Genomic DNA, 27768 nt, shown 5'->3' with positions numbered 1-27768 from the left:
GGTCTTTTTACATTAAAACAGAGCTGTTGAATGCAATTTAACTGGCTGCCTTGCATTCCTCAAAAATTAACCAGGGTTTGATATTTCTCATCAGTCTCATGTTGACTGTAAATTTTCAAAAAATTAGAAAATAATAATGTATAATTTTTTTAATTGCCAATCATGTATGGTGTCCATTTCAAACCCACACATTATAAATTCAATTCATATTAATTAATATAATTTGTTTAAAATTTCAAACTCGTGATGATGTACATACAGGGGGTCACTGTGCTCAGGGACGACATGCTCATGAGTCTGCTGGTCCATGTTGAATACTCGAGCTCGTGCATGAGCAACATTACTGTACTAAAGCTTACCTCCACCAGGACCTACAGAGGGTACGAAGCTCTCACACCAGTCAAACGGGGCTCTGGAGGTCAAACATTCTCTGTCACGTTGTTGTTTCTTGGGTGTGAGTGGGCTCTAAAGCTCTGATAATCTGGATCTGTTCATCTTTAGATCTCTTTATCTGGATCCAGCTGATCTAATCCAGTTTTACTGTGACTGATCAGGATGAGAGTAAGATGGATTATGTGATCAGTGGTAGATAATCAATTTGATCAGGATCAAATAATAATATTATTATTCATATTAATGTATTTGAATTAATATGTTAATCTTATTCGGTCACTAGTAGGAGACAAACATCCATCAGTGTTCCTGCTGCAGAAGATTTAGGCATTATCTCTCAAACCCAACAATATCCATCTGATTTTTTTATTGAAGTATGAAATAACACATTTACCTCATTTACCTTCCCCTGAAATAAAGTTTAGTACAAAAGAAAAAAATGCTGTCATGCAATTTCATGTCCCTAGACACTGAGAGTCCATAACCTTTAACTGATTTCAGCCAAACCCTACTGTATTATCAGAAAGTTTTTCTCTTCTCTGGTCTTTACCAAAAAGCCTCACGCCCTTAATCTTGATGATTAAGACTTACAGCTCACAAAAATCAAACATACACTATTCAAAATAATAGAATATTAAAGAACACCAATCAAGCAAAAATGTCAACACTGGAAAATCGTGTTTATTTATGCCCTTTGTTTAGCATCAGAGTGCTGTGTCTGTGTGGTGGGCTTGAAGCAAATCTATCTGATTAATGTAGGCTGGTATCCAGTCACTCTAGAAACCATACTGGCACCTGGAAACATAATAATCTAAAAAAAAGGACAGTGAAACACATAAAACATGTTTTGCTCTGTTGGAATAAAACAATAGCTCATCAATAACATACTGCATATACGATAACTGAATTACTGTGGGGGAAGGTTCACTGGGCTGGTGGGGAAAACAGTGGCATTCCTGTCTGGCTCTGCCCCCCCCGAGTCCTCTCCATCTGCTCCTATTTCCTCTTTTTCTTCCTCAGTTTTGACATGAAGAGGCTCCAAAGCCTTACCGCCAACACATTTGTGAAGTCTCATCTGAGAACGCCAAGCAAATCTTTTATCACAGATTTTGCAGCTAAATGGTTTTTCTCCAGCATGATGGGCGATATGAGCTTTCAGATGAGACTTGGATTTAAACCTTTCATTACACTCAGAGCAGCTGAACGGTTTCTCTCCTGTATGGACTCTCATATGCTGTGTCAGAAAATCTGGCCGATAAAATCTTTCCCCACATTCAGAGCAGCTGAAGGGTTTCTCTTCCTTATGAATCATCAAATGTTGATTCAGATTACCTTTCCGATTGAATCTTCTGCCACACTCAGAGCAGCTGAAGGGTTTCTCTCCTTTGTGAATCATCATGTGTTTGTTCAGGCTAACTTTATGGCTAAATTCTTTACCACACTCACAACAGGAACACACTTTCTCCCCAGTGTGAACGACCATATGTGTGACCAAACTTCTTTGATAGTTAAATCTTTTGCCACACTCTGAGCAGAGAAAGGGTTTCTCTCCTGTGTGAGTTCTGATGTGATCTGTGAGATGGCCTTGTTGTTTAAATCTTTTATCACAATGAGGGCAGCTGAAGGGTTTTTCTCCTGTGTGACTTCTCATATGTTGTGTAAGTAGACCTTTGAGGCTGAACTTTTTACCACATTCAGGGCAGGTAAAGGGTTTTTCCTTAGTATGGATGACCATGTGTCTTGTCACAGTACTTTGATTGTTAAATATTTTGCCACAAACAGAGCAGCTGTAGGGTTTCTCTCCTGTGTGAATTATCATATGCCTGTTAAGACACCCCTTTTGGATAAATCTTTTGCCACACTCAGAGCAGCCAAAAGGTTTCTCTCCTGTGTGAGTCCTTATGTGTATCATCAGGTGACCTTTTCGGTCAAACTCTTTACCACACTCAGAGCAGTCATGTAACTTCCTTCTCTTATTTACAGTGTTTTCCAGCAAACTGTACTCGTTAGTCTCCTTCCAATCAGCGCTGTCATCAGTCTCCGGTTCAGAGGAGTCTTCAGTCTTGACCTCAGTCTCTAGCTGGAAGTCTCCCTCTGGGTCAGATATCCTGTCTATTTCTGCTCCTACACAGTCCTCTCCCTTGAATCCAGCTTGTCTCTCATGAAGCTGTGAGGACTGAGGTCTCTCTTCGTCATCTTCACTCTTCACTTCGACAGGATAAAACGTGAACTTGATGATATCAGCCTCCTCTGTTCCTTGAAGCTGCTCTTCCTCCTGATTGCTCCACAGCTCATCTGGTTCTTCTTTAATCTGCTTGAACTCCTCTGGAAGAACTTAAACAGAAAAGCGCACATTAAGGGAAATTTATTTCATCTTAAGTAAACTTTGAAGAAGAGTGCTTGACATCATTGGCTTTTAAAGTTCCCCCCATGAATCTAATTCCCCTTAAAAGATGGTGGATTTAATTTCATAAATCTAATCAAATCTAAACAAAAGCCCAATATAGATTTAGTTAACATAAACTCCTGCTCTAAATAAATGGTAAGGGTAATGGCTTATATGACAACAGGAACTGAACCTAACCAGGATCAGAGAGCACAGTGGTTCTTTTATTGTCACGTAACAGAAGAGGAGAAGAGAGACAAATAAAAAATGACTCAACAGCTTAAGGAACAATCCCAGATCTTAACTGTGGAACCAAAGATCTTTGACTTAAAAATAAATGAGATGTGATGTATAATTCAAGCATGAAACTCAGTTTAATCAACACACACCTCCTCAATTTTAGATTGGAAAACATTTTCAAGCCATTTTCCCCCAAACTTAAAAGCTTCTCTGTCAGTGAGTTAACATTACAACATAAATCATTCCTTTAGATTCACAACATTTCAACTACTGAAGCACCGCCTGTGAAAATCAGGGCTGATGCTGATGTTCTTTCACTAATATTATTACTTGTTTGATTTTTGTGATTTAACTTTTAAAACCAGGGGCCAATGTACATTTTATTGGTAAGCAACACTAGAATCCTATTCTTTACTGCGGAGCCCCAGACATGACATGGTCAAAAATAAATTAAATTGTGGCCACAACATAGCTATAATGTGTGCAGAAGATTGAGAGCCAGGTTGCTTTACCGGTGGAGGTATGACTTGAATGCCGGGATAGGAAGGTGCACTCGATTTGCTTACCTAGCTGTCCAGGAATGGTATTAACCCTTTATCTACTGAGGCTAAAAATGGCGATTTGGACATATTTTGTTATTCTGGCTGTAAAATAGTCAGTAAATGCCCTAAGTCTGAGAGCTTTGGTCCCTTTTCCCAGGAGTACTTGAACTTGACTTTTCAACATCTGGTTAATGATTATTGCACATTATATGGAATTGTCAGCAGTTTAAAAGAAGAAAAACACAAAAACGGATTTGTTTTTCATGGCTTTTATGAGAAGAAGTTTTGTTATTGCTCATGAAGTTTTGATTTGACATTTGAAATGTGAACCTATACATGTTTAGAACAATCAGCAGTCATTTTTTGAGTCGCGATACTTCTTGTGTTTTGCTATGAATGCCCACGTCATATGGTTGTGAGTACCGTAATGAACCATATATGTGTGCATACCCACAATTCTCAGCTTTCCAACACCATTTGGAATTGTTTTGATCAGACAAACTTTGACAGAGTAACAGTAATAATACTCTGGACATATAAAACACAGCGCCGGCTCAGTAGGTAAAGGGTTAATATTATTAATTAGCATTTCTTGCGCACATTATACCTACTTAGTCGCAACAAATTAGTATTTTGTGTGCATATCATAGCTATATTGTGGCCACAATTTCCGTTTTGTTTTTTTTTTGACCATGTCATGTTGGGATCCATACTTTACCACTTAAAAGGGGGCAAATTCAACCAAAGAATTCTACGGTACAACTCTGTTTTTAACTGATGTGCCAAAGAGGGATTATGTTTTTTTTTTTGAAAAATAACTGCAGCAAAGCCTGTGTCAAGCTGCGCCTGTATTTGTTTAACATCCTAATCTAAAAAGCCGTCTTTGTACCAGGGATCTAAAAAGGCGGTGATGCAGAAAAGTGGATCTGACTCTATTTGTTCTAATCTTTTCTAACAGCCTCTAATAAACTAGTCTTTATTGTTTTCACACCATCATCAATGGCTGCCTCCATGTGTTAACTTAAAAATCCAAAACAGCTACTCCAACTCTGTTTCTCTCAGTAAATAAAACACAATTTTAGTTTTACGTAAACAGGACTCATTACTTCAAATATGTTCTATCATTGTACTCAAATGATTTGAAAATCACCCTTAATCTGTAGTGTATTCCCAGAATGCATTTGGACATTAGACACTTTAGTGTCTAATAAGACATGGGAGTTACTGACTCAGCTATAGAGTCCCACCTTTGTAGATCAGTTTTAACACAGCTTTGATGATGTACTGTAGTCTGTGGAAGAGCACATCCTGGCTCAAAATGCACCTTTCAGTCCTTCATCGTAGGACTGAACTGTTTTTTTTTTATTTAGCTGTGTCAACTAAAAACCCTAAAACAGCTGTGGTAGTGGTAGCTTGATTTTTCTGAATGATTAGAACCCTGCTTAATTTAAAGCAAATACTACTGATTCACTTTAAGTTTATTTTTGTCATTTTAACTCAGTTTTTCTATAATGTCTTTGGACATTAAACACCTTTGCACCATGAGTGGAGTTACTGACTCAGTTAGACCAGACCCATGGATAGTCTACTAAACATGATGAAGAGGACCTCCTGGTTCAGCGTGCAGCTCTCAGTGGTATAAATGTTCAAGATTGATGTTTTAAAAGACACAAGAGAAAATTACAACGGATGAAGAACAGGTAGCTTTATGGAAAATACTGGAACATGTTGTTTTGAGTAGAAATGTCTAGGTCTGTGGAAGTTTCCAGAGTATAGTTTCACTTAAAAACGTAAAGTTAACCCAACAGGAATATATGAGAAAAACTGTTCAGTTTTCTCTAATGGGTATCGTGGAGTATATTTCAAGTTGAGTCTACTCCAAAATATTTTCACTGCTTAAAACTTCTCTTAGTTTCACTTAATTATTCAAAAAAAAAAAAAACACTTTTTGCATGTTTTCACCTAGTTCAGTGTTTCGGTGTGTTTTACAGGAAAACTTAAACACTGAAGAGGAACTTGGTGTCCCAGTTTCTTCAGGAGTTGAAATCAGCCCTGTTAACACAGATGTGGTGGAGCTTTTACTACTGTCTACTACTTCCTTCATATTAAGAGGTACGGAAGAGGATCAGGGCCATTTTCGATGGAGACAATAATTTTGGGCAAGTCGAGATTAAAGTCGAATGACGAGAGGAAAGTAGAAGTTTCAAAAAAAAGGTCCAAATTTTGATAAAAATGTTGAAACACAATTTCGAGATTAAAGTTGAAATGACAAGAATAAAGTCAAAACTTGTTTTTACTGACAGCGGATCATCGACGCCGTGTGTTTATGTGGCAAAGAGAGAATCTCTTTGTTATCACCTGTAGAGACACATGTGATAACCTCGGTAATGGGAGAGCGAAGAGAGATTGATCACTGGTTTATTGATCAGTGTTTGTTGTGGTGGCATAGACATCATCAGTATAAACAACTCTACTGACATCTGAATGGAGGCGCTGCATGAAAGCAGCAATGAAAACACATTTTGATTTCTATTTAACAGTACTATTAACTGGAGTTTCCAACTGACAACGTGACAAAGTCTTCCTTTTGTGTCTTTTTCAACATTTTGTCACTAGCAGCAGTCAATGATCATAAACCAGTGATCTATCTCCCTTCACTCTCCCATCACCAAGGTTAAGCCTGTCACCTGTGCGTCTCTACAGGTGATCAGATGGAGAGGAAGAGAGGCACGAGCGCTGCTGTGCTCCTGTTGGTGTATATTTAAGACAACAACAGAGAATACCTGTCTCTACAGGATGCCTTATGGCTCATATTAAAGAATGTGTGAAATTACACCTCATTATCGGATTTAACAAGGGAGAGATTCTCTCTTTGCCACATAAACACACAGATGATCCGCTGTTAATAAAAACAAGTTTCCACTTTATTCTCATTTCGACTTGCCCAAAATTACTTCTTCATCAAAAATGTCCCTAACCCGCTTCCGTAAAGAGGACTTCCTGGAGGAGCTGCTGTCTTTAGCGAAGTCAAATCAAAGATAAACGCTTTTTACTTCATCCGGATGTTTCTCTGAATTAAAATCTTCCTAACAGTTAGCCTGGTTCATGTAACTGCAGTCTGAGCATGGAAACGTTAGCTACATGTTAGCTCCGGGCTACATTCACCGTAAAGCAGTTTCCAGAAGAAGACAGAGAAACAAACCTGAAAGATCCTGAAACCCCGCGGACATTTTCCACACATCCAGGATTTAAAGAAGGAAATATGAAGTCAGACTGGATCCGGTTGTGAGGACTATTCTGCTCTAACAGGACGCTACATTAGCTAAACATGCTAACTGTGCTCTGTGGCTGAGAGGCTTCAAGACCCGGAAACGAAAACACCACTTCCTGTAAACTTCAGTGCCTTCAAAATAAAAGAACAGTGTCAGAGTGAGAATGATTGGTGCAAACTTAAATTCCCTCCTCATATAAATGAGTTAAATGTAAATGAAGCTGTCAGAGGATAAAAAGAGGAATTCCATTAAACTCTGATTTTTCTAGCCCATTGACTTCCACTCTGGCATCTTTTTTATATATATGTGAAGCACATGCCAACGTGACTCACCCGTGTACATTCAACTATGTCATCTTAAAGTAAATGAGTAACAATAAAGTAAAAATTCAGCTGAATTTTACCCAGAAAACCCCCTTACACGCCTGTCTGAGGGTAGGGTTAGGGTCATCACAGATCTATTTTTGTTAGTCTCAGTCTAGTTCTAGTCATCACAGATCTATTTTTGTTAGTTTTAGTCTAGTTTTAGTCATCACAGGTCTATTTTTGTTAGTCTCAGTCTAGTTTCAGTCATCACAGATCTATTTTTGTTAGTTTTAGTCTAGTTTTAGTCATCACAGATCTATTTTTGTTAGTCTCAGTCTAGTTCTAGTCATCACAGATCTATTTTTGTTAGTTTTAGTCTAGTTTTAGTCATCACTTCTATTTTTGTTAGTCTCAGTCTAGTTCTAGTCATCACAGATCTATTTTTGTTAGTTTTAGTCTAGTTTTAGTCATCACAGATCTATTTTTGTTAGTCTCAGTCTAGTTCTAGTCATCACAGATCTATTTTTGTTAGTTTTAGTCTAGTTTTAGTCATCACTTCTATTTTTGTTAGTCTCAGTCTAGTTCTAGTCATCACAGATCTATTTTTGTTAGTCTCAGTCTAGTTTTAGTCATCACAGATCTATTTTTGTTAGTCTTAGTCTAGTTTTAGTCATCACTTCTATTTTTGTTAGTCTTAGTCTAGTTTTAGTCATCACTTCTATTTTTGTTAGTCTTAGTCTAGTTTTAGTCATCACAGATCTATTTTTGTTAGTCTTAGTCTAGTTTTAGTCATCACTTCTATTTTTGTTAGTCTTAGTCTAGTTTTAGTCATCACAGGTCTATTTTTGTTAGTCTCAGTCTAGTTTCAGTCATCACAGATCTATTTTTGTTAGTCTTAGTCTAGTTTTAGTCATCACTTCTATTTTTGTTAGTCTTAGTCTAGTTTTAGTCATCACTTCTATTTTTGTTAGTCTTAGTCTAGTTTTAGTCATCACAGGTCTATTTTTGTTAGTCTCAGTCTAGTTTCAGTCATCACAGATCTATTTTTGTTAGTCTTAGTCTAGTTTTAGTCATCACAGATCTATTTTTGTTAGTCTTAGTCTAGTTTTAGTCATCACTTCTATTTTTGTTAGTCTTAGTCTAGTTTTAGTCATCACAGATCTATTTTTGTTAGTCTCAGTCTAGTTTTAGTCATCACAGATCTATTTTTGTTAGTCTCAGTCTAGTTTTAGTCATCACAGATCTATTTTTGTTAGTCTCAGTCTAGTTTTAGTCATCACTTCTATTTTTGTTAGTCTTAGTCTAGTTTTAGTCATCACAGATCTATTTTTGTTAGTCTTAGTCTAGTTTTAGTCATCACTTCTATTTTTGTTAGTCTTAGTCTAGTTTTAGTCATCACAGATCTATTTTTGTTAGTCTTAGTCTAGTTTTAGTCATCACTTCTATTTTTGTTAGTCTTAGTCTAGTTTTAGTCATCACAGATCTATATTTGTTAGTCTGAGTCTAGTTTTAGTCATCACAGATCTATTTTTGTTAGTCTTAATCTAGTTTTAGTCATCACAGATCTATTTTTGTTAGTCTCAGTCTAGTTTTAGTCATCACAGATCTATATTTGTTAGTCTGAGTCTAGTTTCAGTCATCACAGATCTATTTTTGTTAGTCTTAGTCTAGTTTTAGTCATCACAGATCTATATTTGTTAGTCTCAGTCTAGTTTCAGTCATCACAGATCTATTTTTGTTAGTCTCAGTCTAGTTTTTGTCAAGGAAAAAATGCTGTTGACAAACATTTTTAGTCAGAGTTGTCGTTGACAAAATTAACACTGTCAGGGTTAAACGTTTCGTTGCTAAAACAATTCATTTTTGATAAATATTTGTTTTTTATAAGTGGAAGGTGTGATCGAACACTGACCATCACAGTTCTTACAATGAACACGTTCTATAATCTCAGACAGTTTCTCTTCAACTTCTAATTTATTCAACAAATCAGCATCAATGGGAATCAATGAAATCACATTATTGTTATAAAACTTTACTACAATTAAAAAAGAGCTTTTGGAGCAAGGCTCAGCTGGACTCCCACATTCTGTCTGTGATGTGATAGAAATGATGGAAAATGCTTCTGTGAGGGCATCGATGTGTGACAGTAGGAGAGTTAGAGAGAGAGAAGGAGAAAGAGAGCAGAAAGGTGCCAGCCTGGACAAACAAAACAACTCTAACATGTAGCTACAAACTCATTACCACACAGAAACCTTGTGGCTGGACTTTGAATCAACAGCAGCTCCATCTGTGTTTGTGTAGGTGAAAGCATTTGTGAGCATAAATGGACACAGCAGAATAAATCGACACAAGTTTCAAAACACAAAAACTCCCTGAAGCTATTTCTGTCCTCATCAATCCTCTTACTGGACTTATTGATCTATGTGGACCCCCATTAGCCACCACTACAGGAACAACTACTCTTCCTAGGGTCCTCATTAGCAACAGATAAGATAAATAAGATAGACTTTCATGTCCCCATAGGGAAATTTGTCCCAGACTGTCTCACAATTACAAAATCAATAAACACATACATAGAGATCAAACAGAACATATAACATCACATCCTGTAGCAGCAGCACATCCATCCACAATTTTCCACATCTACAGAAGAACAAACATCTGGCACAGTGGCATACTGGTGTTTGAACAACCTCTCAGCACATCTAACATCACCTGTTCTTCAGGAGTTTAACTGACATAGGCACAAATGAGTGTTTGTAACAGTTCAGTCTGGTCTGAGGGACTTTAAATCTTCCTCCTGAGGAGAAGAGCTGAAACTCAGAGTGGAGAATGTGAGTCAGATCTGATACTATGGTCTGGTCCTAACAACAGACTGCTCTGACAGTGTTTGGAGAGATGGGTGCTTTTGACACCCATGATTTTCTTCATGGTCTGCATGAGACCATGCAGCTGAAGCTGCTCCATGCAGGAGCAGCTGAAGAGTCTCTCTCCTGTGTGAACCCCCATATGACATGTAAGAGCACCTTGTTGTTAAATCATTTCCCAAACTCAGAGCAGCTGAAGAGTCTCTCTCCTGTGTGAATTCTCAAGTGGCATTTGCAGCTAAATCTTGGCCTACTGGTCTTCGCTCATCTCCTTCCAATCAGTGCTGTCGTCAGTCTCACAGTCAGAGGAGTCTTCAGTCTTGACCACAGTCTCTGGTGGTTTATCCTTTTTGATCAAAGCTCCTGGATGCTTCTGCTCCTTCATCAGCTGCAAAAGGGAACTTCTTCTCAGGCTCTTCTTGCCCTTGAAGCTTTTTCTCCTGACTGCTCCACAGTTCCTCTGGTTCCTCTTTACACTGTGTTCCAAATTATTATGCAAAACAGAGTTTCAAACCACTCAATCATTTCTAAATGGTTGAAAACAGAAAACCACCATCTCCTTGGTGACTTTGTTGGGACTTGGTGGCCATTCATCAATGATCCAGAACTCTAACAGATGGCTCTGTCTGTGTCTGAGTGAGTGATGCTACTTTCAGGGTCATATCATACAGAGCTGTGTTTGTTTGTACTGAAAGCTGTCAGTAATGGCTGCCTCCACTGTGATAAATACCTCAGATATAGCTTTAACATTGTGTCTGTTGGGCCACGTCTCTGTATGAAATACAGAATAAAAACAACCCTGGAAGCTTTCGTGTTGGGAAAGATTTTGCTCTTCTGCTGACCTGCTTCAGCATGACTATGTGATAGTTAAGGGGGAAAGGGTTACCTGTTGTGACTGATTTTATACAAGGCCTGCTAGTGGAGTGATTAGCTCGGTCTGAGCCACAGTGGCGGTTTTGTCTGAACTGGACGTGCGTTTATTAAAATAAGCGCAGAGAGCAACACTGGCAGCTTTCTGTGACAGAAAAGATGTTTTCTCTCTACTCCCCGTCTGTGTCGGCATGACTTTCTGATCATGGTAGCTGTTAGCTTGGATGTCACTGTAGGAGCGCTGCAGTTTACTCTGAACTGGACCACATTTCTTGTTAAAGAACAGTGGTCCAGAACAGAGGGCCACACTGAAAGCTTGTCCTGTGCAGAAAAGAGGTTTTACGTGTGTCCCATCCCTGCACAAAAGAGCAGATTAAAGGGAGGATATTTTCTCCTTTCTGTTCTCAAGAACTTTGGCTGAATCAATGTGTCGGTGCATTTGTTTCTGTCTACGACTTTTAACCAATCAGAGTCGATAAAAGAAAAGGGGGGGGGGTGGGGGTGGAGTTGCTTGGGCCTCTCTCACAGAGAGAGAGAGGAGAAAATGTGGCTATATAAATCTAAGTAACCAGTTACAGTAAATCTGGCTAAAATAATAATAAATAACTATAATAACAAAATCACAGAACACACATTTCAGTCAGGCCTTTGGCATCCTGGTCAGCCATGTACTAGGTTTTAACCTCGTCTTGTCCTGGACCATCCGGTGTAGCCTGGCATTCATCAGTCAGTAAAACAGTTTGACATTCAGTCTTCATATATTTCTGAGCCCACTGCAATGCTTTCTCCTCAGGGTCACTGGTTAAGGGGGGCTGAAATACTGGTTCTTGCTCACCAGTAAGCCTCTGGAGGATCCTCCATCGAGAGGTTGTTGGGACTCCAGAGGCGCCAGCAGCTTCAAAAATCTGTCTGCTACTCATCAGTGGATTTTTCATTTCCTCCTTAATTCGATTGATTTGGCAGACAGAAACTTTCCGTAACACGCCTTTATCTGAACGAGCCTGTCTTTTCTCTGATTCACACACAAATCTTTTCACAGTACGATGATCTCTGTTCATTTTCCTGGAAATATCCAGCGTTTTCATACCTTTCCCGAGATACTGCAGTATTTCATGCTTTTCATCTTCAGAAAGATCTTTCCCTTTCCCCATATTTCATGAAATTATGTGGAACAACCTCCTGAAGGAGTTTCCCTTTAGTAAGGCTTACCTGCTAATCTAAATACCACACCTGTCTGAGACTGATGTCAGCGATGGACACGGACAGAAGAGGCAGCACAAGGGAAAACTCTGATAGAAGAACTAAAACTGAAATGTTTGGTCGGTTGGGATCATATTTGCATAATAATGTGGAACACGGTGTAATGTAGAGAGGCTCAGTGAGGGTTCAGACTGGAGCTCCTGTCCTGCTGCTCTGGAGGGTCCTCTTCTTTACTCACTGAAGATGTGGAATCTCCTCAGGACCAACTAAAACACAGAGGAACACATTAAGGGAGAATTAGTTTATATCAAACAAATGTGGAGGAGTTTGGAAAGATTATCCTCAAGAAGTCCACATTTACAGCAATCAGTGATCATTTTTAATGATCATTGGACTAAAAATCTTCCTAACAGTTAGCCTGGTTCATGTAACTGCAGTCTGAGCATGGAAACGTTAGCTACATGTTAGCTCCGGGCTACATTCACCGTAAAGCAGTTTCCAGAAGAAGACAGAGAAACAAACCTGAAAGATCCTGAAACCCCGCGGACATTTTCCACACATCCAGGATTTAAAGAAGGAAATATGAAGTCAGACTGGATCCGGTTGTGAGGACTATTCTGCTCTAACAGGACGCTACATTAGCTAAACATGCTAACTGTGCTCTGTGGCTGAGAGGCTTCAAGACCCGGAAACGAAAACACCACTTCTTCTTCTTCTTCTTCTTCTTCTTCTCCTTCTTCTCCTTCTTCTTCTCCTTCTTCTCCTTCTTCTTCTTCTTCTTCTTCTTCTTCTTCTTCTTCTTCTTCTTCTTCTTCTTCTTTTACAATTTCCGGCAGTTTGGACGCATCTTGGCGTGTTGCTGCCATCGACAGGTGAACGATATTATATCATTCTATTAAAAACACAGTTCCTCTTATTCTCCAGTATAATCCTGTGGCATGTTAAAATAGCATCACTTCCTGTAAACTTCAGTGCCTTTCAAAATAAAAGAACAGTGTCAGAGTGAGAATGATTGGTGCAAATGTAAATTCCCTTCTCATATAAACGAATTAAATGAAAATGAAGCTGTCAGAGGATAAAGAAAGAGGATAGCCATTAAACTCTGATTTCTCTATCATGTACCCATCGACTTCCGCTCTGGCGTCTTTTTGGATATATGTGAAGCACATACACACATGATCACCCGTGTACATTCAACTATGTCATCTTAAAGTAAACGAATAATAGTAAAGTAAAACATCAGCTTAATTTTACACATATAAAACCCTTTTCGTTGCTAAAACAATTCATTTTTGATAAATATTTGTTTTTTATAAGTGGAAGGTGTGATCGAACACTGACCATCACAGTTCTTACAATGAACACGTTCTATAATCTCAGACAGTTTCTCTTCAACTTCTAATTTATTCAACAAATCAGCATCAATGGGAATCAATGAAAATCACATTATTGTTATAAAACTTTACTACAATTAAAAAAGAGCTTTTGGAGCAAGGCTCAGCTGGACTCCCACATTCTGTCTGTGATGTGATAGAAATGATGGAAAATGCTTCTGTGAGGGCATCGATGTGTGACAGTAGGAGAGTTAGAGAGAGAGAAGGAGAAAGAGAGCAGAAAGGTGCCAGCCTGGACAAACAAAACAACTCTAACATGTAGCTACAAACTCATTACCACACAGAAACCTTGTGGCTGGACTTTGAATCAACAGCAGCTCCATCTGTGTTTGTGTAGGTGAAAGCATTTGTGAGCATAAATGGACACAGCAGAATAAATCGACACAAGTTTCAAAACACAAAAACTCCCTGAAGCTATTTCTGTCCTCATCAATCCTCTTACTGGACTTATTGATCTATGTGGACCCCCATTAGCCACCACTACAGGAACAACTACTCTTCCTAGGGTCCTCATTAGCAACAGATAAGATAAATAAGATAGACTTTCATGTCCCCATAGGGAAATTTGTCCCAGACTGTCTCACAATTACAAAATCAATAAACACATACATAGAGATCAAACAGAACATATAACATCACATCCTGTAGCAGCAGCACATCCATCCACAATTTTCCACATCTACAGAAGAACAAACATCTGGCACAGTGGCATACTGGTGTTTGAACAACCTCTCAGCACATCTAACATCACCTGTTCTTCAGGAGTTTAACTGACATAGGCACAAATGAGTGTTTGTAACAGTTCAGTCTGGTCTGAGGGACTTTAAATCTTCCTCCTGAGGAGAAGAGCTGAAACTCAGAGTGGAGAATGTGAGTCAGATCTGATACTATGGTCTGGTCCTAACAACAGACTGCTCTGACAGTGTTTGGAGAGATGGGTGCTTTTGACACCCATGATTTTCTTCATGGTCTGCATGAGACCATGCAGCTGAAGCTGCTCCATGCAGGAGCAGCTGAAGAGTCTCTCTCCTGTGTGAACCCCCATATGACATGTAAGAGCACCTTGTTGTTAAATCATTTCCCAAACTCAGAGCAGCTGAAGAGTCTCTCTCCTGTGTGAATTCTCAAGTGGCATTTGCAGCTAAATCTTGGCCTACTGGTCTTCGCTCATCTCCTTCCAATCAGTGCTGTCGTCAGTCTCACAGTCAGAGGAGTCTTCAGTCTTGACCACAGTCTCTGGTGGTTTATCCTTTTTGATCAAAGCTCCTGGATGCTTCTGCTCCTTCATCAGCTGCAAAGGGAACTTCTTCTCAGGCTCTTCTTGCCCTTGAAGCTTTTTCTCCTGACTGCTCCACAGTTCCTCTGGTTCCTCTTTACACTGTGTTCCAAATTATTATGCAAAACAGAGTTTCAAACCACTCAATCATTTCTAAATGGTTGAAAACAGAAAACCACCATCTCCTTGGTGACTTTGTTGGGACTTGGTGGCCATTCATCAATGATCCAGAACTCTAACAGATGGCTCTGTCTGTGTCTGAGTGAGTGATGCTACTTTCAGGGTCATATCATACAGAGCTGTGTTTGTTTGTACTGAAAGCTGTCAGTAATGGCTGCCTCCACTGTGATAAATACCTCAGATATAGCTTTAACATTGTGTCTGTTGGGCCACGTCTCTGTATGAAATACAGAATAAAAACAACCCTGGAAGCTTTCGTGTTGGGAAAGATTTTGCTCTTCTGCTGACCTGCTTCAGCATGACTATGTGATAGTTAAGGGGGAAAGGGTTACCTGTTGTTGTGTGAATGCTTGTAAACAATAGCTGTTAGTGGAACGATTAGCTCAGACTTAGCCAGAGCTGCACTTTTGTCAGAAATGCCCAGCATTTCTTCATTACTGTAAGCACTGAGAGCAACATGGAAAACTTTCAGCAACAGATAACGCTGTTGTCGCTCTTATGCTGACCTGCTTCAGCATGAGTAAGTGATTTTTATATCAGTGTTAATTTCGTCGACTAGAACTCTGACTAAAAATGTTCATCGAAAGCCTTTTTTCCATGACAAAAACTAGACTAAAAATAACAAAAAATAGATCTGTGGTGACTAAAACTGACAAAAACTAAGTTTAGTTTTTGTCAAGATGACTAAAACTAGACCAAAATGTAATGTAGTTTTATCGGACATTTTTATTGGACATTCAAAATCTGTGATATTTCTCCACTGTGGGTGAATCTGTGAAAAAAATGCATCTGTATCTATTCTGCCTCTCAGCTGTAGAAAGCAGGGACCCCAGGTTTGACAGAGAACACACTACCATGATTTGGTACCAGATTTAGACAAGAGAATAAATGCTTGGTCTAAAAGTAAAGACTAAAATGTGAGGACTTCATAGACTAAAACTAAAACTAAAAAGGGTAGAAATGACTAAAATGAGACTAAAACTAAAAGACATTTCATCAAAAGACTGAGACTAAAATTAAAAATAGCTGCCAAAATTAACACTGATACATATACAAGGCCTGCTAGTGGAGTGATTAGCTGGGACTGAGCTGCAGTGGCAGTTTTGTCTGAACTGGGCCTGTCTTTATCAAAACAAGTGCTGAGAGTAACACTGGCAGCTTTTCATGACAGAAAAGATGTTTTCTCTCTACTCCCCGTCTGTGTCGGCATGACTCTCTGATCATGGTAGCCGTTAGCTTGGATGTCGTCGTAGGAACACTGCAGTTTACTACACTGAAAACTTGTCCTGTGCATTAAAGAGGTTTTTGCACGTTTCTTGTAATGAAGTGTCCCCTCTCCACACTAAAGAGCAGATTAAAGGGAGGATATTTTCTCCTCATGGTTCTCAAAGGCTGTGGCTGAATCGATGTGTCTGTGTCGGTGCATTTGTTTCTGTCTACGACTTTTAACCAATCAGAGTTGATAAAAGAAAAGTAGGAGGGGAGGCGGGATGACGTTGCTCAGGCCATAGAGAGAGAGAGGAGAAAATGTGGCTATATAAATCTAAGTAACCAGTTACAGTAAATCTGGCTAAAATAATAATAAATAACAATAATAACAAAATCACAGAACACACATTTCAGTCAGGCCTTTGGCATCCTGGTCAGCCATGTACTAGGTTTTAACCTCGTCTTGTCCTGGACCATCCGGTGTAGCCTGGCATTCATCAGTCAGTAAAACAGTTTGACATTCAGTCTTCATATATTTCTGAGCCCACTGCAATGCTTTCTCCTCAGGGTCACTGGTTAAGGGGGGCTGAAATACTGGTTCTTGCTCACCAGTAAGCCTCTGGAGGATCCTCCATCGAGAGGTTGTTGGGACTCCAGAGGCGCCAGCAGCTTCAAAAATCTGTCTGCTACTCATCAGTGGATTTTTCATTTCCTCCTTAATTCGATTGATTTGGCAGACAGAAACTTTCCGTAACACGCCTTTATCTGAACGAGCCTGTCTTTTCTCTGATTCACACACAAATCTTTTCACAGTACGATGATCTCTGTTCATTTTCCTGGAAATATCCAGCGTTTTCATACCTTTCCGAGATACTGCAGTATTTCATGCTTTTCATCTTCAGAAAGATCTTTCCCTTTCCCCATATTTCATGAAATTATGTGGAACAACCTCCTGAAGGAGTTTCCCTTTAGTAAGGCTTACCTGCTAATCTAAATACCACACCTGTCTGAGACTGATGTCAGCGATGGACACGGACAGAAGAGGCAGCACAAGGGAAAACTCTGATAGAAGAACTAAAACTGAAATGTTTGGTCGGTTGGGATCATATTTGCATAATAATGTGGAACACGGTGTAATGTAGAGAGGCTCAGTGAGGGTTCAGACTGGAGCTCCTGTCCTGCTGCTCTGGAGGGTCCTCTTCTTTACTCACTGAAGATGTGGAATCTCCTCAGGACCAACTAAAACACAGAGGAACACATTAAGGGAGAATTAGTTTATATCAAACAAATGTGGAGGAGTTTGGAAAGATTATCCTCAAGAAGTCCACATTTACAGCAATCAGTGATCATTTTTAATGATCATTGGACTAAAAATCTTCCTAACAGTTAGCCTGGTTCATGTAACTGCAGTCTGAGCATGGAAACGTTAGCTACATGTTAGCTCCGGGCTACATTCACCGTAAAGCAGTTTCCAGAAGAAGACAGAGAAACAAACCTGAAAGATCCTGAAACCCCGCGGACATTTTCCACACATCCAGGATTTAAAGAAGGAAATATGAAGTCAGACTGGATCCGGTTGTGAGGACTATTCTGCTCTAACAGGACGCTACATTAGCTAAACATGCTAACTGTGCTCTGTGGCTGAGAGGCTTCAAGACCCGGAAACGAAAACACCACTTCTTCTTCTTCTTCTTCTTCTCCTTCTTCTCCTTCTTCTTCTTCTTCTTCTTCTTCTTCTCCTTCTTCTTCTTCTTCTTCTTCTTCTTCTTCTTCTTCTTTTACAATTTCCGGCAGTTTGGACGCATCTTGGCGTGTTGCTGCCATCGACAGGTGAACGATATTATATCATTCTATTAAAAACACAGTTCCTCTTATTCTCCAGTATAATCCTGTGGCATGTTAAAATAGCATCACTTCCTGTAAACTTCAGTGCCTTTCAAAATAAAAGAACAGTGTCAGAGTGAGAATGATTGGTGCAAATGTAAATTCCCTTCTCATATAAACGAATTAAATGAAAATGAAGCTGTCAGAGGATAAAGAAAGAGGATAGCCATTAAACTCTGATTTCTCTATCATGTACCCATCGACTTCCGCTCTGGCGTCTTTTTGGATATATGTGAAGCACATACACACATGATCACCCGTGTACATTCAACTATGTCATCTTAAAGTAAACGAATAATAGTAAAGTAAAACATCAGCTTAATTTTACACATATAAAACCCTTTTCGTTGCTAAAACAATTCATTTTTGATAAATATTTGTTTTTTATAAGTGGAAGGTGTGATCGAACACTGACCATCACAGTTCTTACAATGAACACGTTCTATAATCTCAGACAGTTTCTCTTCAACTTCTAATTTATTCAACAAATCAGCATCAATGGGAATCAATGAAAATCACATTATTGTTATAAAACTTTACTACAATTAAAAAAGAGCTTTTGGAGCAAGGCTCAGCTGGACTCCCACATTCTGTCTGTGATGTGATAGAAATGATGGAAAATGCTTCTGTGAGGGCATCGATGTGTGACAGTAGGAGAGTTAGAGAGAGAGAAGGAGAAAGAGAGCAGAAAGGTGCCAGCCTGGACAAACAAAACAACTCTAACATGTAGCTACAAACTCATTACCACACAGAAACCTTGTGGCTGGACTTTGAATCAACAGCAGCTCCATCTGTGTTTGTGTAGGTGAAAGCATTTGTGAGCATAAATGGACACAGCAGAATAAATCGACACAAGTTTCAAAACACAAAAACTCCCTGAAGCTATTTCTGTCCTCATCAATCCTCTTACTGGACTTATTGATCTATGTGGACCCCATTAGCCACCACTACAGGAACAACTACTCTTCCTAGGGTCCTCATTAGCAACAGATAAGATAAATAAGATAGACTTTCATGTCCCCATAGGGAAATTTGTCCCAGACTGTCTCACAATTACAAAATCAATAAACACATACATAGAGATCAAACAGAACATATAACATCACATCCTGTAGCAGCAGCACATCCATCCACAATTTTCCACATCTACAGAAGAACAAACATCTGGCACAGTGGCATACTGGTGTTTGAACAACCTCTCAGCACATCTAACATCACCTGTTCTTCAGGAGTTTAACTGACATAGGCACAAATGAGTGTTTGTAACAGTTCAGTCTGGTCTGAGGGACTTTAAATCTTCCTCCTGAGGAGAAGAGCTGAAACTCAGAGTGGAGAATGTGAGTCAGATCTGATACTATGGTCTGGTCCTAACAACAGACTGCTCTGACAGTGTTTGGAGAGATGGGTGCTTTTGACACCCATGATTTTCTTCATGGTCTGCATGAGACCATGCAGCTGAAGCTGCTCCATGCAGGAGCAGCTGAAGAGTCTCTCTCCTGTGTGAACCCCCATATGACATGTAAGAGCACCTTGTTGTTAAATCATTTCCCAAACTCAGAGCAGCTGAAGAGTCTCTCTCCTGTGTGAATTCTCAAGTGGCATTTGCAGCTAAATCTTGGCCTACTGGTCTTCGCTCATCTCCTTCCAATCAGTGCTGTCGTCAGTCTCACAGTCAGAGGAGTCTTCAGTCTTGACCACAGTCTCTGGTGGTTTATCCTTTTTGATCAAAGCTCCTGGATGCTTCTGCTCCTTCATCAGCTGCAAAAGGGAACTTCTTCTCAGGCTCTTCTTGCCCTTGAAGCTTTTTCTCCTGACTGCTCCACAGTTCCTCTGGTTCCTCTTTACACTGTGTTCCAAATTATTATGCAAAACAGAGTTTCAAACCACTCAATCATTTCTAAATGGTTGAAAACAGAAAACCACCATCTCCTTGGTGACTTTGTTGGGACTTGGTGGCCATTCATCAATGATCCAGAACTCTAACAGATGGCTCTGTCTGTGTCTGAGTGAGTGATGCTACTTTCAGGGTCATATCATACAGAGCTGTGTTTGTTTGTACTGAAAGCTGTCAGTAATGGCTGCCTCCACTGTGATAAATACCTCAGATATAGCTTTAACATTGTGTCTGTTGGGCCACGTCTCTGTATGAAATACAGAATAAAAACAACCCTGGAAGCTTTCGTGTTGGGAAAGATTTTGCTCTTCTGCTGACCTGCTTCAGCATGACTATGTGATAGTTAAGGGGGAAAGGGTTACCTGTTGTTGTGTGAATGCTTGTAAACAATAGCTGTTAGTGGAACGATTAGCTCAGACTTAGCCAGAGCTGCACTTTTGTCAGAAATGCCCAGCATTTCTTCATTACTGTAAGCACTGAGAGCAACATGGAAAACTTTCAGCAACAGATAACGCTGTTGTCGCTCTTATGCTGACCTGCTTCAGCATGAGTAAGTGATTTTTATATCAGTGTTAATTTCGTCGACTAGAACTCTGACTAAAAATGTTCATCGAAAGCCTTTTTTCCATGACAAAAACTAGACTAAAAATAACAAAAAATAGATCTGTGGTGACTAAAACTGACAAAAACTAAGTTTAGTTTTTGTCAAGATGACTAAAACTAGACCAAAATGTAATGTAGTTTTATCGGACATTTTTATTGGACATTCAAAATCTGTGATATTTCTCCACTGTGGGTGAATCTGTGAAAAAAAAAATGCATCTGTATCTATTCTGCCTCTCAGCTGTAGAAAGCAGGGACCCCAGGTTTGACAGAGAACACACTACCATGATTTGGTACCAGATTTAGACAAGAGAATAAATGCTTGGTCTAAAAGTAAAGACTAAAATGTGAGGACTTCATAGACTAAAACTAAAACTAAAAAGGGTAGAAATGACTAAAATGAGACTAAAACTAAAAGACATTTCATCAAAAGACTGAGACTAAAATTAAAAATAGCTGCCAAAATTAACACTGATACATATACAAGGCCTGCTAGTGGAGTGATTAGCTGGGACTGAGCTGCAGTGGCAGTTTTGTCTGAACTGGGCCTGTCTTTATCAAAACAAGTGCTGAGAGTAACACTGGCAGCTTTTCATGACAGAAAAGATGTTTTCTCTCTACTCCCCGTCTGTGTCGGCATGACTCTCTGATCATGGTAGCCGTTAGCTTGGATGTCGTCGTAGGAACACTGCAGTTTACTACACTGAAAACTTGTCCTGTGCATTAAAGAGGTTTTTGCACGTTTCTTGTAATGAAGTGTCCCCTCTCCACACTAAAGAGCAGATTAAAGGGAGGATATTTTCTCCTCATGGTTCTCAAAGGCTGTGGCTGAATCGATGTGTCTGTGTCGGTGCATTTGTTTCTGTCTACGACTTTTAACCAATCAGAGTTGATAAAAGAAAAGTAGGAGGGGAGGCGGGATGACGTTGCTCAGGCCATAGGCCTCATCCACATGGAGACGAAAACAATATGTTGCCGTTTAGTTTTAAAAAAGTTTTCCGTAAAGACAGGATCGTTTCAGGAAATATCCACGTCAGCATAGAACCTCTGAAATGACTGAAAACGCTGTAATGCCAAGCCTGTAGGTGGCGCTGTATTGCTGCCACGGAAATGCACCAAAAGAGAAGAAGAACATCACAGAAAACTGACTAAAACTTTCTTCTAGTTGCCCTTCTGGTTGTTCTCCGTGTTGGATTTAAGAACATCTGGTGTGTGTGTTTCGCGGTGGTGGTAAAGGAGCAACAGATGTTGCTGTTAAAGCCATAACAAGCTCAGTAGCTTCTGCAGCACGAACACAACCCTGTACCCCGCCATTGTTGTTTTGGTCGGACCCGCGCAGGCGCCTTACGAGAGCTACGCTGTGTGTGACGTAATCGTTTCAAGAAAGATGTGGATAGCCGTCCAATGGTGGTCATTTACAGATTTATGCACTCTGTGACCCGTTTTCAAAAATTATCATTTACAGTCACCCGAAAAACCATTTCTGTGTGGATGAAACTTTTGAGAATACTCCTGAATTCATCTCCGTGTGGACGGGGCCTTAGTCTCCACTCACAGAGAGAGAGAGGAGAAAATGTGGCTATATAAATCTAAGTAACCAGTTACAGTAAATCTGGCTAAAATAATAATAAATAACAATAATAACAAAATCACAGAACACACATTTCAGTCAGGCCTTTGGCATCCTGGTCAGCCATGTACTAGGTTTTAACCTCGTCTTGTCCTGGACCATCCGGTGTAGCCTGGCATTCATCAGTCAGTAAAACAGTTTGACATTCAGTCTTCATATATTTCTGAGCCCACTGCAATGCTTTCTCCTCGGGGTCACTGGTTAAGGGGGGCTGAAATACTGGTTCTTGCATGTCAGCAAGCCTGTGGAGGATCCTGCATCGAGAAGTTTTTGGGACTCCAGAGGCACCAGCAGCTTCAAAAATCTGTCTGCTACTCATCAGTGGATTTTTCACTTCTTCCTTAATACGATTGATTTGGCAGACAGAAACTTTCCGTAACACGCCTTTATCTGAACGAGCCTGTCTTTTCTCTGATTCACACACAAATCTTTTCACAGTACGATGATCTCTGTTCATTTTCCTGGAAATATCCAGCGTTTTCATACCTTTCCCGAGATACTGCAGTATTTCATGCTTTTCATCTTCAGAAAGATCTTTCCCTTTCCCCATATTTCATGAAATTATGTGGAACAACCTCCTGAAGGAGTTTCCCTTTAGTAAGGCTTACCTGCTAATCTAAATACCACACCTGTCTGAGACTGATGTCAGCGATGGACACGGACAGAAGAGGCAGCACAAGGGAAAACTCTGATAGAAGAACTAAAACTGAAATGTTTGGTCGGTTGGGATCATATTTGCATAATAATGTGGAACACAGTGTAATGTAGAGAGGCTCAGTGAGGGTTCAGACTGGAGCTCCTGTCCTGCTGCTCTGGAGGGTCCTCTTCTTTACTCACTGAAGATGTGGAATCTCCTCAGGACCAACTAAAACACAGAGGAACACATTAAGGGAGAATTAGTTTATATCAAACAAATGTGGAGGAGTTTGGAAAGATTATCCTCAAGAAGTCCACATTTACAGCAATCAGTGATCATTTTTTTAATTATCTAGTTCAGGGGTGTCAAACTCAAGGCCCAGGGGCCAAATCCGGCCCGTGGCATACTTCTACCTGGCCCACCAGATCCTATCATATTTTTTGGCCCACCAGTATGAGGTCTGCACATTTCCTCCAGTACAAAAATGTAAACTTAACCTTTATGATTGAAAATATCATTTTTAAGCCATAAGAATTAGAAAGAGTAAAGAGTTAAAATAATCTGATAAAACGTCAGGAATGTGGGAAAAGAAATCAAAAGTTTTCAGATTCAGGATTTTATTTTTTAAGTCCTATTTTGATGTTTTAAACTCATGAATTAGAAGTTTAGCTTACATTCTGACATTTTTAACTCCTAACTTTGAGTTTGAATCCCAAAAAATAACCTTTTTGATTTAAAATCTTAAATTTTTATCCATCTTTGGACCTTTATAACCTTATTTTTGGGCCTCATTTTTCATTTTATCTTATATTGTGACACTAAAAACTCTTTTTAAAATTTTTTTTCACATTTTCACCTTCTAAACTGTTGATGAGATTTTTCTCCAATGTTGACCTTTTCAACGCCTAAATATATTTTTTAATTATTCTTTTTTAATTATTTTAAATATTCTTAATGTGAGATCTGCTCAAACTGTAGAACATTTTAAATCATTGTTAAAAACTCATCTTTTCTTGTTGGCTTTCAATTCAGGATGAGATTATTTTATCCCAACAGATTTTAGATTTTAGATATTACTGTAACTTTTACTATTACTGTATAATGTTCTATTTTTTATTAATTTTACTAATTAATTGATGTGTATTCTTGTTTTATGTTTTGCTTTTATACTGTGAAGCACTTTGGTCAACCATGGTTGTTTTAAATGTGTTATATAAATAAAGTTGAATTGAATTGAATTTTTAACCCCAAATATTGACCTTTTCCATTCAAATGTTTTTTTACTCTCATCTGTTGACCTTTAAAACTCATGGTTTTAAATTCTTTGTCATATTTTGACCTTTTAACCCCATGATTTTAGTTCTTTACCTGTTAAAAATCATGGTTGTAATGTTTTAATCTTTTTATCGCAAGAAATGGGTTAGGGTTAGGGATTGGCCCATTTTTTTGGTTTTGTGTAAAATCATGTCAGTTTTGTCTTTATTTCTTCTGTTTTCTGTGTTGTTCTAATGCACATGGAGAGAATAAACATGTATACCAAAAACATTTGTATTTGCAAAAATGTCTGTTAGAAATGGTGTATTTTCTGGAAAAATCCCAGGGGTGCCAGTACTTTAATCCATGACTGTCACTATGTGTTTCCTTTTCCTGTTCTCTCTGAATAAAAACGTTTATTTCTTCAGTGATCTGAGAGCATGTGTTTGCTGTATGGAGATGGTTAGTGTGGAGGACGTTCATCATCACCATAGCAGCCAGCTGAGGCTAACACTGTGTGGATGTGAAGGTCAGCTACAGGCTCGCTCCAACATTTACAGCAAAGAAGATTCCAGAAGAAGAGAAACCCACCTGAGTGCAGCAGCCTCTACAGATCCAGAAAGCCTCCAGACATTCACCCACACATCAGGAGTCAGAGAGGGGGACAAAAGGCCGTCCTTCTTCTTCTTCTTCTTCTGAAATCCCGGCAGGCTCTACTCTACACAGTGTAGTGCTGCCCTCCACAGGTCAGATTTATGTGTCCATACATTTTTGATACAGTCCAGATGACCGGAGAAAGTCCGCATCAGAGAACAAAAGGCTCTGGTCTAGGATAGGAGGGGGCTAGACCAGTTCTTCTTCTTCTGTTTTAGGCAGTTTCGACGCTTCTTTGCGCATGACTGCCCCCCACTGGACAAGCTAAAAGCTGCAATCACGTTTCATGTCCTCACACCCAGTCCTGAATCATACAGGAACTCTCAGACTGCTCGTGGTTGTCATGGAAACCAAAGATGGATTTAAAAGAAAGATGAAATTAATTCTTATTTAGCCAGAGCCTTAAATATCCCTCCTTTCTGTGTTATAAATAACACATTCAAGAAGAGTGGTTTAGTGTTTCAGGGTGGACACACTCTCAAAGGCCAGCACAAACAGTTTAGTTTATAGCGTTCAAGTCTGGATCTGCACATTTCTAGCAGTCTTTCAGGGTTCCTAGACAATTACTGGCTGCTCTAATTTTGGGATGAGAGAGAATCAGTGCCTGCCCTTGGTTTCCTTTTTCCATTCTCTCTCCACGAGAGAGAGCGAGAGAGCGAGAGAGAGAGAGAGAGAGAGAGAGAGAATAGAATAGAATTAATAAGACAGAACTGATAAAGTGAGGTAAAGCACATTTATTTACCCGTCATAGGCCTCAGAAATGTTCTAGATATACTCAGATCTACCCACATGAAGTACACAACAGACTTTATCACTGACATTATGATACAATAAATTTATTATAAGACAAATTTACACCAATGCTATTGGGATTTGATGTGATTATTTCAGATCAGTGCAGTGTGTTCATCTAATTTTGACAAGGTCAGAGCCGGCAGGCTCCCACGCCCCCCCTAGGGGTGCCCGGACCCCAGGTTGGGAACCACTGTTTTAGATTAATGTCAGAATATTCATCATCATTAACACAATAATTACTAAAGCAAAAATCCCTCTCAGTTAAACTTTTCCACACTAAAACAATTCATTTTTCATAAATATTTGTATTTAATAAGTGGAGGGTGTGATCGAACACTGACCATCACAGTTCTTATGATGAACACGTTCTATAATCTCAATTAAAATTTATTCAACACATCAGCATCAATGGGGATTAATGAAAGTCACATTATTGATATAAAACTTAACTACAATTAAAAAAAGAGTTTTTGGAGCAGAGCTTAGCTGGACTTCCACATTCAGTCTGTAATGTGATAGTCCTCTAAAGCAGTGTTTCGCAACCTTTTTAGTCCGCGACCCCCAAAATAAAGGTGCCAGAGGCCGGGGACCCCCACTGTACCTGAAGGAGGCTGAACAGCCAGGAACATTCTAGAGTAGTCATGTGGAGACAGGGCCGTCCATTAGGGGGGAAATGGGAGAGCTTTCTGGGGCCCTGCCAAACTGGGGGCCACCAAAATCATGGTCTAAGGTAAAGTTACGCTGTGGTATTTTTTTATTTAACCTGAATAATAACAACTCTTATCAAAGAAACACATGCATTTGTGTTGTAGGCGCCACTCTTAAAATTGTAAATCCTTTTGTTAAAAACAGCTAAAATATATTAAAAATAGCTAAAATGGATTAATGATGGCAAAAACGGTGGGAAAGGTGGTGAAATCAGATATTAAAAGTAGAGGAAAAGGGTTCGAAATGCCAAAAACTAGATAAAAGTGGAAAAAAATAACAAAAAAACGGCAAAATGGGCAAATTAAGTGGTAAAACTGGATTCCAAAGTGGCTGAAATGGCATTAAAGTGGCAAAAATAGGTGGAAATTTGGTGAAATTGGATAAAAATTGACATAAACTGGCAAAAAAGGGTTAGCCGAGGCAGAAAAAGTCATAAACACACATTTCACATTTTGGAATGTGACTTGAAAAGTGGTTAAAGGGGTTAAAAGTTGCAATAATGGGTCAACAGATCCAACAATAGGCATAGATCTGCATGATTTGGTTTAGAAGTGGCAAAAACAGGCAGAAAAAATGGTGGAAAGGGTTTAAAATTGACAAAAAATGGGTTTTAAGTTGCAAAAATGTGTTAAAATTGGCAAAATTGGTGGGAAAAAGTGATAAAAATGGGTTACAATTAGGCAAAATTAGTGTCAAGTGGCAACAGTGTCATTTAAAAATGTTCTTAGTTTTGTTAAGGAATCTGGAGACCCCCTCTCAGTCTCTCACGACCCCCAGTGTGGACCTGACCCCTGCGTAGAGAACCCCTGGTTTAAAATGAGGAAAATGCCTCTGTGAGGGTATCCATGTGTGACTGCTGGAGAGTTAGAGAGAGGGAAGTAAAGAGAGCAGAAAGGTGCCAGCTTGGACAAACAAAACAACTCTAACATGTAGCTATAAACTCAGTACCACACAGAATCCTTGTGGCTGGACTTTGAATCAACAACAGCTACACTGGTGTTTGTGAAAGCATTTATGATCACAAATGGACACAGCAGAATAAATCGACACAGCAGCAGAGACACCCATCAAATAAATGCAGCAGCTTTTCACGAAACACACATGGAACGCAGTGATCAACAAGATAAAATTCAAGTTTTAAAACATAGAAAAACTTCCTGAAGCTATTTCTGTCCACATCAATCCTCTCACTGGACTTACTGATCTGACTTCCAAATGGCGCAGGCGTTTTTGGGTAAACGCCTACGTAGGCAGTGACGTACTGATGTTTTACGGTGACGCACTTTTGTGTCCCGACCCACCTCTTGAGAACCACTGTCTTACACTGTTTTTAGGGGCACTTCTCTGGCAGATGAAGAGTAAATGAATGGGGCGGCAGCATAGTCACATGTCACAGTGGCGAGGTCAGGATGTTTCCAGCAGACACGCGTCCAAAACCAGCTCCTCTCTGATGCAGGACTGGACTGAAGCTCGAGCCACATCAGCTAATACACACATGCTGATCCCAACAGTATTATTACAGATGTGTGATATGGAACAAAAATGTTAGCAAATGCCTAAATAAAAAGCCTTAAGGAA

General features: G+C 39.4%; 1 protein-coding gene across 1 annotated transcript; it reads right to left on the bottom strand.

Annotated features, from left to right (window-relative positions):
• Positions 1 to 780: 780 nt before the first annotated feature.
• On the bottom strand, positions 781 to 7043 carry LOC121523815 (gastrula zinc finger protein XlCGF57.1-like). The gene is made up of 2 exons (XM_041808868.1): positions 6764 to 7043; positions 781 to 2727 (listed from the first exon to the last, which is right to left on the bottom strand). The coding sequence occupies exons 1-2, from the start codon at positions 6789 to 6791 to the stop codon at positions 1301 to 1303; spliced, it is 1455 nt and encodes a 484-aa protein (XP_041664802.1). The 5' UTR covers positions 6792 to 7043; the 3' UTR covers positions 781 to 1300.
• Positions 7044 to 27768: the final 20725 nt, after the last annotated feature.

This window comes from Cheilinus undulatus, linkage group 16 (assembly GCF_018320785.1).
Source record: "Cheilinus undulatus linkage group 16, ASM1832078v1, whole genome shotgun sequence".
NCBI classification, from domain to species: Eukaryota; Metazoa; Chordata; class Actinopteri; order Labriformes; family Labridae; genus Cheilinus; species Cheilinus undulatus.
This window is presented reverse-complemented; position numbering and strand designations above follow the sequence as displayed.

Coding starts and splice junctions, on each gene's coding strand:
- LOC121523815 (XM_041808868.1), bottom strand. CDS start 6,791: ATGTCCGCGGGGTTTCAGGATCTTTCAG. Junction 2,728..6,763: donor GGGGTTTCAGGATCTTTCAG/GTTTGTTTCTCT, acceptor TTTCTGTTTAAG/TTCTTCCAGAGGAGTTCAAG.